The following is an 11,484-nucleotide window of genomic DNA, read 5'->3' on the forward strand; positions in this document are numbered from 1 at the left end:
CAGGTCACAGGCGGCGGTGACTCCAGGACCTGCAGCAAGCAGAGCTGAAACTGTAATTTGCTTCTCTACAAAGCACGTGGCAGGCCACCCACGCCTGACACCTGCTGCACTGCTTATCTTAACATCTGGCTTTTGCATCACTTTAATTTCTGTCAGTAACCATTAAAAAAAAAAAATCCTTCAATAAAATATACTGAAATAGATGGCTCTTTGGTAGTGTGTCCAATAGTCCTCTGAGGAGAACTAGTTGTGCTCCTAGGCAGAGCCATTAAACCAATTAACCCCTCTGCACCCCACTTCTCCATTGGTAACTACCTAAGCATCCCTCTCCCTGTGTTAATGGTCTGCAAACCTACATTTTTCTAACATCTTCCTCTTTCTTTCCCTCCCCTTAGAAAAGAGATTTTTGTGAGGAGTGCTCTCAGTAATATAAGTGCCATATCCAGTAGCATATCTGGCCTTTTGGATGAACAAAAAAATCCTCCAATACACTGTTGTTTTCTTAAGTTTCTAGAAGCTGAAAGAAAGATTTGTGAACTTCTGTATTTCACCCACATGCATTTTTCCCACCTTCTCACATTAAGGTTAGCCACTTTCCATGTATTCAACAGCTTTTCACTACCTATAATGCTGAGGGATTAATTCAGTTGTCTTTGTACTACCAAAAAAATCTTCAAGTAACTTTTTTGTCGTAAACACTCTCACCTTTATAAATTTGAGGTCTCTGGTGGAGAATTAGCATTATACAAAGAACATCTGAAGCAAATACATAGCACCAGCCTACATTTTGATGAAGTTATGACTACACATCACACAGATCTTTAAAACATTGATTTAAATAGGATGAGAAGATTAAATAACTGAGTTGAAAAGGTGTTATTATAGGCAAAACCACCAACTACTGGCAAGAAAAGCTCTCACGTACCCAATGTATCATTGGACATTTGTTTATTCAAAAAGAGCAAATAAAGTAATACGATTGCTAGTCCCAGTGGGAAACTCTTTCCAAGTTAGGTAAACAAGACATTTGCTACAACAGAGATTAAAGCTTTATGCTAACCTGTAACATAGAAAATTTAAAAATTGTTTCAGTAGCAGATTCAGCATTAAATAGCAAACATCTCCAAGCCTAGTACTTTTTTTTTTTTTAGAACAAACAAAAAACTTCTCTGCTGATTCAGGGTAAGAACTCAAGTTGCCCAACCTAGACAACTGCACCTAACCACTGCTGCCTAGTCTGACTTGGGTTATTGGAGCTTTAATTTACTTTAAATTAATACATATTAGCCCCAAATGGTAAACTACTGCCAGTGGTTCACTGACGGACTGGGATATATTCAAGTTTCTGGACTAAAGCAGACAGAGCAGGGTCAGTGTGTTTCTGACTATGGCAAGGTATTGTCTTCTTCCCTTGGAAAATGGAAAACAAAGGTGCATATTCATGGAGAGAAAAAACAACCCAAACTTCTCTGTTCTAAGGACCTGCATCAAAACCAAACCCATCCATGAAATAGACAGCTGTAAGAAAATCTAAATAATTTATTTCTCAAAGAACCTTCTGAGCACCTACAAAAAGCAAAAAGGTGTTTGGGGGGTGGAAGGAACCCCCGCCTGAAATAGTGAAAAATGTACCTGTAAAGAAAGATATTTACTTACAGGTTACTTAAAGATTTGTTAACAGTAATTTTTATCCCCTTTACTCTGTAAATATGTTTAACTTCTTCAGCTGTTTCTTCTCTCAGAAACAGGAAATATTGCTTGTACACACTATTTAAATAACAGTGTTTTATCTATTATTGACAGACACTGCCCTGACAAAAAACCTAACAGATAGAGAGACAGAGACAAATATTTAGATCTGGGGGAAAATAAAACAAACAAACAAAACAACAAAAAACACCACTTCAAATCTGTTCCAAATGGTAAGTCTTTAGCAAAGTAAAAATAATTTTTCTTTTAATGTTACTTGTTGCAATTTATGTTCTTCCTGGTTAGACCTGGAGACAGAGAATCTAAGCATTTATCCACATTTGAAAGAGCTTGCCCATAGAATATGAAGGCCTCAGGTGACACCAGCACACCAATAAAATAGCTTGGTGACACACTAAGTGGGACACCAGTTACCTAACAGCCTTCTCCACTCAAATAGATCACTGATTTGTATGAAAACGAATGTTCTGGTATAATTATCTGGACATGTAAACAACTTGTAAACTTCCACATCCGATTTTCTTGATTCAAAGAAAATTTTCAGTTTCTGTTGGTGTTATTACTCATAATTTATCTCAGATGATTTGGTTACAAAAACAGAGGTGCATCTTGTACAAATTTATTTTCAACTCACCCTCTCCTTTTAGTAATGACTTAATTTCTTCTGAAAGAATGAGACTACTCCCAAATTCTGAAGGTGAACTAAGACAAAAAATTCTTACAAAGGAATGTTCTCAGCATTTCCTGTTCAAAAAATATTAGAAATGTCAGATTTATGGGTGCAGTCACATGCCAAAGCAGTGATACAGAGAAAAAAAAATCTGTCTCCTTACCAATACAAATGACAATAAAAATAACACTCAACTCTAATATAGACCTTTGTATTCCAGAGATCTCAAAGTATCTTAGAAATAAGATAGCTAGTATCTTAGAAACCCAGCAACAAGACACAAAGAAAGGATGTAACTTGCTAGGGTTAACTGCAGAACTAAAAAAGAAGAAACTTCAAAGGAGTAGGATAAGCTCTAGCCCAAAGTAGCACTGGCACCTCAGAATATAGGATCACCTCCAAAACATAGGTTAAACCCCGTAGGAACTTCATCAGTAAAATCTTGGGGTATCCAAATTGGAAATATAGTCATATCAGAAATAGTAGTGTTAACTTTGTCTAGTGAAAGCATGAAAATCAATTGTTGAGGAGGAAATATGTTGGAAATTGCCATTTACCTTTCGAGATACATACAAGAGGAAGGTGAAACTATAATTCTGAAACCAAATAAGATATATTATTTTTTTAAAACTCACCTGGCTTTAATTTATATTTTATTTCCAAGTGGTTTTCATTTTATTTTACAAGAACAACCTAATGTGAGCCAAAACTAGCATAATACATTTACACAACAGGTCCATGAACAGCTTTTCTTAACTTTAGTTAGGAGGGTGGTCTGTTTCCTTCTTGCTTTGCATTTCTTTCATACTCTATATGATCATCTCTGAAATGTCTTACCATAAGAGATGGGTCAATTGAAATAAATTCAGAGGAAACCAGGTAATAAATTCTGAACAAACTAGAAGCAAATGTGACCCACAGGAACAAAATATCAGTGAAGTGTTTGCAGTCTTGAGTAAAATTGATTCATGGAACAGGGTTAGGATGTTCTTTTTCTTCTCACTGCAATGGCAGTGACTATGAAACATTAACTAGACTTTCAGTGAACTATTTTCCACTTCCTTGGAAGGTGCTGGCATAAAATGAAAATCAAAATATTAATACATCTGTGACTTACTACCTACTAAGCCATAATGGCTAATTTATGCAGTAAATTTATCTTGGAGCAAAGCTGTTTTCCTAACAAAGATCACCCTTTAAGTTACAGTGAAGGAAAAGTCCACATCTCCCAGTACAGTCATACTAAAATGCTTTTTACCATGCTTCTACTTTTCTTTTTTTTTTTTTTTCTCCCTGAGGAACTTTTAGAGTACAGAAAAGCAAAACCAAGTCACTAGTACCTTAACTGAAATACAACCTCCTAAGCTGCTGAGATCCTTAAAAGCAAATATCTGTGTTTTGAGTAACTTTCATTTACCTCATTGTACCTAGTCACTGCGTAAAAGTACATCATGATCCTGATTAAACTTGTCTTCTGGGAATTCATCATAAATTCTTCCTGCACTTTCCTTTAATTTCTGTCTCTCTGCTAACATTTAAGGTCAGGTATTGCCATGCTTGACTGAGCAAACAGCTTACTTCAGATAACATCCTCTTTTGCGAACTTACACAATTCACAAAATCCCTTTTCTCAAAAGCCATATTTAAACACAGGCAGCCACCCACAGCCACTTCTGTATTGGTGTTTATTCTTCTCTTTTCTTCACTTTCTTTTAGTTAATTTACTTTCTAAATAGAAACATCCATTCCAGCTCAAGGTCAAGGTGCAAAGGTATATTTTACTTTCTCTCTGCTACTGATAGGTGGAAGCAACTATGACCATTTTGAAGGTGGGTTTTGTTGTTGTTTCCTCCCCCCTTTCCCCCCCCCAACAAAAAAAACTCCAGATAAATTAATCAGTACATAATGCTACAGGCAAGGAAGAACAAAATAAGCAGCGGCAAGTATCCTGATGCTGTAGCAAGTGAGATGGTTTGTCTTTCGCTGGATATTAAAATAACTTAGTATAACAAAAGTGCAGTTAACACTTTTAAATGTAAGTTCAACAAATCTTCAAGACCACAAAGCACATTAATCATATGAACATGGAGGAATTAGCTGAAATTCAAACACAAAAAATAGCAAGCGGCAAGCAAGTTATGGAGAGTAAATCAGTAAAAAGCAGGAAGAATATTGGCACCAGATTCCCTTACCTTCTCTTTGCTCACCTTCAGTGAACTGAAACAGCCTCCACAGAAGTAGAAGATCTGGGGCTGGACAAACACCATCCCAGAAACATGGTTAGAGCCAAAAGGAATGTGTGCTGCCAAGCTAATGTCAGAGCTTGTGTTGACAGCTGTAAGGTTTGCAGGAAGTAATTCCTCCAGAAACATAGGCAAGATTCACTTCTGCAGTGAGCACGCAGCAGTCTTCATCCCATAGAGAGATACTCCCTGACACATCACGGGAGCAATTCTAGACATCAAAAAGGTTATTCCCAGGAATTATTTACACCTCAGTGTGCCTCAAGAGCTGTTTACTAAAGAGATGGCAAAGTTAGCAAGGTAAACACCTTATGCTGAATGGGGAATTTAAGAAAAAAGGATTGTTTAGAAACAAAATGAAACACACAAACAAAAAAAGATAAACTAGAGGTAAGCTAGGAACAGACAAACAAAACACAGAAAAAAAGCCAGATAAGGTTGTAACACTGGACCTGTGTGAGGTTTACTTTAGAAACCATAAAGCAATCCTTATTCATGTTGTTTCTTCACATACACAAAACCAACACTAACTTCTACAGTTTTCAACAGTAACACTGAACAAATACACACTAAAGTGGTACCTGGAGCTTCTGCACCTTGACACAACCATGCAAAGAACAAGGCTGCCAAATGCTTCTCTGTTGCATATGCACAGACTGCCCTTTGGCTCTCAAGGACAACAGACCACAAGAGCAAAGAATAATATAGATTACAACAACATTGGAGTTGTCCTGAATTATGATCATCATTTCTGGGTCCTGCTCACATTGATTTGAATTTCACTGCTTACTAAGTATCGGACATCTTTGTCAACAAAATTATTTCTCCTTTCATGTGTAATTTTTCTTAGTATATATATTCATTATATTGTTTTCCTTTTCAGTTAAGTATTTATTTGCCTTTCAATTAACAGCTAAGGTAGCACTAAGCCTGGGAGTGTGATAGTCGTATGTAGTTGAAACACAAGAGAAGTCTGATAGACGAGTATCAATGAAATGTAAACCTAAATCCATTCTATACAATAACCTCACATCATCAGTACAATTATGCTTCTCTATTACATTTGGTTTTAGTGAAAAAACGCTATAGTAAATATGCTAACGCACACTTAATTGGAACAAAATCAGATATATATTTGCATTAGGAGGGAGTCCAAAGGCTACAGAGAAATGGAGATTGAGAAGTTTCTGTCCAGAGACAGGAAGAGACTGCAGAGTTGGAGGTAGGAACAGCAAACTTTTTTACTTGCAACAGCTGAAATTCAGTTTAGCACGATTATTAGAGAACAAAAAAACATTTAAACCTAGAAGATTTGAGTCTGATGTAGAAAACCATGACACATATATACATTTACATCCTTTAAGATAACAATGTCAACAAATACTTAGTGTGATGCTCAAATGACAGCAAGTCTGTTCTTCTGGTTTCAAAAATGGTTACTTACCAATATGCAGTTTGCAACAAAGGATGTTTATCATAGATACAGGGGGGGAAAAAAAAAGGTAAACGTAGTACTTGGAACAGTCTAGCAAGCAAGTTTGTGAACTCCTTTCTTGCTTCAAGTGAGCAAAGAAATTAACCAAAGCCCAATATCCTTTGATGTCAAAAGATGGGATTTAAAGAACCATATCATATCAGTCTGGAAAGAAGAGATACTAAAGCTTTATAAATTTAATTAGTAGACTGGGCCACTGACATGTAGAGAAAGGTTTCAGCGTGTAAATTATACTCCAGTTTTGGCACAAACTAAAGATTTAGACCGATCTGAAAATTCTTCTGTATGGTTTCCAGTTTCTAGGTGTCTGTAAGAAGCCTACTGTCAAGAATAAATGAATTAGACACTGCTGAAGCAGCTAGCATTCCTATGCCCACAGTGGAACTGCCACTGCTCTTGTCAGACAAATGAGCTGTCAGTATATTATATTCATACTTCTAGTGACTAGAAGAAATTATTTTAAGGGTTTCTTGAATGGAGTTTAGTGGAATGTGTAAGTCTAAAAAGAACAAAGTTATCAATTTGATATCTCAAAATTCATAGCTCAACTCTTTCACTGATAAACTGTTGGCCAGGTGTCCAATTAAATGTATTCCATGTAAATACAAAAAAAAAATTAGAAAAACATTAAACCAAGAAGAACTAACATTTTTTGAAAATGTAGTGCAATATTTTGAGACTCAGTTTCAGTATTTCAATTTGATTAGCTGTGCAAGAGCTTTAATACTTGGGTTAGTGTATTATTAGCAGAAGATAACAAATGGACCAATTTATAGAAAGACGCAGTAACAGACAAATATACTGGCCAGCATGAGGTGCTGAGTTTTTGTTGATGTCCTTCTCCATCATTCTGAAACAGACATTTCTTGCAATACTAATCAGTGCAACCATACCCAGAACCCTGTAACTGAAATATCTTTGCATTTGCAATGTTACTCGGAACACGCTTAGACAACATTGGGAGAATATATTATATTGATGATTGTTTTTAAACAAAGTTTTCCAATGATCACTCATTCACAAGTTTTTAAATAAAAGTTTATTACAGAAATTATTCTGAACAAAAAAGGCAACAGTATGTTTTACTTTTTTTAAAAAGTAACATTGTATTCATGCCCTATAAGGTGAACTTATGAAATGCTATAGGTATTTCTTCTGCTGTCATTCTGTGATGCTATTCAGTACAGATTAGCTCACATCTGCACCACAAGAATTAAGTATGAACACAGTCCCTTTCCATGCTTCACTCCAGAAAGTGCTGCATATTATCAGAAAATATTGCAGACAAACCACAGTTCTATTCATTCTGCAGTATTTGAACCAGTGTCTAGGAAAGAAAAAAGAAAATGTGAGTAATACATACCCTCCTACAGCTGAGTATAAATTACTATTCTGTAATACCTTCCCCAAGCTCAAAAGCATTCCCCAAGCATTTTGGAACATGTGCTGTACCTACCCAATTCCCTCCACTGCTATCAATGCGATCCATGAACTACTTGTGCTGTTTCACTTCAGTTAGCAACATTGAAAAGAGCCAGCACAAAACTTCAAGGTGGTGCACATACATCATTTGCTATTAAGGCATTAAAAATACAAGCAGCTTTGCTCAGACTTGTAGTGATACACAAACACTTTATTGCCGTCAGCCACAAGAACACCTGGCTAAATCACATGATCTACTAAAGAGAAAGTGTTTTGCACAGACTATGGGCTATAGTTTATTATACTATACTATACATTTTGAAACAGATGCAAGAATGAGCATGATCTTCATGAAACAACTGAGAGCAATTCTCTGTTCTGAACTTTTTTCAGAAGCACCCATTAACACCAGTGCAATTTCTGGTATTACTACCATTACTGTTTTCTTGGTCTTAGAGCTTTGGAAAAAATATGTAACTTGGATATGGAGAAAGACAAGTCAGTGTTTACTGTATTCCTTTAGCAAGTCAACTTCTTGTGGTGAAAAAAAGGCTGTAATGTTAATAGCAATTTTAAATCACTCAGTTCTTTAAATCTTGTCTGCAACTTTATCAAGAGTGAAAACGATTAATACTTGGAAAGTAAGGTTTCCTCTACCAGCTACACTAAGCTTACAAAAAATAAACAGAGTAAGATTATATGCTTGGCTAATACCGGAAGCTGAGCAAACAATAAATTTGAACTACAACTTGAAGTGACCACTGTAATCATGCCAGGATCAGGAAGCCAGGAAGAACCCGTTAAAGAGGTCTAGGATATATTTAAATAAAGTTTTTTCCATTCTCAGTTCTTTCTTTTAGCATAACTGACTGAGGATAAAACAAGTGGCACCATTTCACACATCTTTAGAGATATTCTGCTACATTGACGGTTTCAAAAGGTAAAAACCAGCTTGCCACAGAAGTCACTAAATTACTTTTTCCAATGAAGAATTTCAAGGAACATTGGCAAAAGTAATCCAGTCAAGCAGATACAGAACATAAAGTCCTATAAGCAGTATACATACAGCAGGCTTGTTGAGCAATATGTAAACCTTAATAGTATGATTTGCAAATGTTAGCATAAACTTTTCATGTAACTGGGTCCCCTATTATCAAATCCAGCAAACAACTGCTTGGACAGTTTTCTCAATTGCTTGATCAGACTGATGAAGCACTCCTTGAATTCAATAAAATGTGGTACTGTTCTAACAAACAAGTTAATACTAGAAAAATCACCACAAGAAATTCAATTAAGATTACTTCCAACTTTCTAATTGCTCTAGTAGTGCACACTTCCCAACAACATGTGTACAGCAGTCTCTAACACATTCCCATTTCAGTACTTATGAGTTAGGGAAGCATCTAGCTTGCTTTTGTTTCATGTCTCATCATACGTAAAAGGGGAGTGCAAAGCCCTATTTCTGTCTGAATAATAAATTCAATCTAGCTTTAATCAGACATTTGGTCAAGGCTTTCTGTAAATGATCAAGTCTCGTGTCGCAGCTTATTTATATCATATTCCATACTTACTTTTTCCATCACATGCTACAATTTTCACTTTATCAACTTTCACAAGTTCAGTGACCTCCCTAAATTCAACATCATTCAGTACAAATGTCCACACGTTGTCACAGAACCTGTATGTATTCAGAGACCCCTTTAAAAAGACAAGAGACATTTTCTGTAGGATGCATCCCAAAAGTAACAGAAAATATAGCATTCACTGTCTGCTGAACTACATACCTTCCAGAACTAGGTTTGCCATAAAGCCAGCTATGAACCTGAATGCATATTAAGTTGGCAAGCAAGCAATTCTGAGGAGCACTGTAGTTTAAATGCCCTCCAGTGGCTGAAATTTTCAAGACCGTGTAGCGACATTATAGTCTATCCAAGGGGAAGTCTCACACGTACGCTAAGAAGTTTTATGACTTTTCTAATATGTATAAAGAATCAGTATCAGAGAATATTTCTTAAAACATAAGCTGTAAGAAAAATCAGTTACAGCAGTAACCATAACATGATGTGAATTCTGTAATTGTTTAAATAAAAAATCATTACAAAACTAACCTATGTGACATAAAGGTGTATCCCTCATGTTTAATGTATTACTGAGGATATTGATATGTACATCTTTTGGCCTTCATCTTTACATATTTTAAACCGATACTTCTGATCTTAGGCTCAAAGTAATTTTTTTCTTAATTTATCCACTAAACACATTCTGAACAATTTTTTATGCCATATTACATACACAAAGCAAGTTAAGTGTGTCGGAGAAAGGAAGTTATGCTCTTTTTAACATATCTATATGGTTTAAAAATCTAAAGTCTTAAGAGCTCACTTTATTAATGCATTCTGCATAGACTGTAAAGGAAGTATTAGGACAAAAGTTAACAGAACAACTAGTTGGTTTGGTTTTTTTCGTTGGTTTGGTTGGGTTTTTTTTCCCTCAAAGTTACAATCAAGTTGACATTTAACAATTTGCTGGCTATCTGACATTAATTAGGATGGCTGTCTAGGAAAAACCCCCAAACTTTTTTTTCTATGATACCTACAGAAAATGGCTACAAAATAATCCAGTGACTTCCATAAGGGTAGATCTACAACTGTCTAATCTCTCTTCACATTATAGGTGTGGCTGAAAATCTGCCCTCTTCTCACTTCTGCTAGGTACAACTAAGGGAAGCAAAAGTCTCCCTCCTCACCTGCAAGACACCGAGGATGGCAATGCTACCCATCAAAGCATTTCCCTCTTCCCCTTCCCCCATTTTTCACCCACCAAATCTGTTTCTGATTTTTGCATTCCTTCAAAAGATCCCTGGCAGAATAAGAAGATAACAAGCCCTACAACTGCATACAGAATATACGTATAAACAGTCATTATTTCAAGAATCAAAATGGACCTTCATAAGTTTTTGCTTAGAGCACACAGCTTTTAACGACATTCTGCATCAATTAGTTACCCTACCTCACAAAGGGCTTTTATATATTGTTAATCTTACCCTGAAATTGACTCTGTTCCTGACTCGTTGTGCCAGCGCTGAATTTATAGCTTTATCAAACTGAAGTAGCACCTGAAGGGCCAGCTGGGGTGTGATTTGCTGTGACTAAAGTAGTTTTTTTTAAAAAAAAAGAAAGAAAAAAATTAAGTTTTTTCAAAGTAAACTCAAAAATGCAGTAAAAAATAAAAACATCAAAACAAAGTTCACATGAAGCAGATCTCTAAAAGAACAATTTACAGAAGTATTATGTCTCTGTGTTTATTTCCTTTTTCCTACCTTAATTCTGAGAGAAGAAACAATGTGTTAACATGATTTTCTGTATTACACAAAGATTTCTTCTGCTCAGTATTTATCAGAAACAACCAGAAGAGCAGGAAATCGATTACAGTGTTCCAGATTAATCTGGCTGTTTATTTACTGGACCACACAACAGGTTTTTATACCACTTATATAAAACATTTTCCTTCCTCTAGAATGCTAAGAAAAAGACTTCCCGTGTGACTGGAGTACCTTTTGATTTCAATCAATAAGTGTTCCAAACGTTGGCCCTAAGCACTGCGATACAGCAACCACGAAGCTGTTTTGATAACTAACCTCTCTTTTTATAAGCTAATTACGCAGACCCGAAGCCTCACACGCACCTGTATGAGCTCATCCAGGCTCTCCTGTAGACTGTTCCCCAGCGTGGTGTTCCTGTAGAGCTGATACGCCATGGTTCACCGAGATGGGCTGGACACCGTCCCGATCATCCGCGGCTCTTACGTCCTTAATGCACAACGCACAGCAAGAGCAAGCAATTTAAACAAAAGCATCCCGCAAACGCGGACCGACAGTTAAGAGCGCTCAGGAGCGCAAAGCATTAACGACCGGCGGGAAAACGAGGCCGCCGGGGATGGCAGGA

General features: G+C 36.3%; 1 protein-coding gene across 1 annotated transcript; it reads right to left on the bottom strand.

The window, feature by feature from the left end:
• Positions 1-7,139: 7,139 nt before the first annotated feature.
• Positions 7,140-11,346, bottom strand: GTF2A2 (general transcription factor IIA subunit 2). Its single transcript, XM_010167835.1, has 4 exons — positions 11,225-11,346; positions 10,584-10,688; positions 9,112-9,238; positions 7,140-7,445 (listed from the first exon to the last, which is right to left on the bottom strand). The coding sequence occupies exons 1-4, from the start codon at positions 11,294-11,296 to the stop codon at positions 7,420-7,422; spliced, it is 330 nt and encodes a 109-aa protein (XP_010166137.1). The 5' UTR covers positions 11,297-11,346; the 3' UTR covers positions 7,140-7,419.
• Between the last annotated feature and the right edge of the window lie 138 nt (positions 11,347-11,484).

The sequence above is a fragment of the Antrostomus carolinensis genome, unplaced genomic scaffold (genome assembly GCF_000700745.2).
Source record: "Antrostomus carolinensis isolate BGI_N321 unplaced genomic scaffold, ASM70074v2 scaffold41655, whole genome shotgun sequence".
NCBI lineage: Eukaryota > Metazoa > Chordata > Aves > Caprimulgiformes > Caprimulgidae > Antrostomus > Antrostomus carolinensis.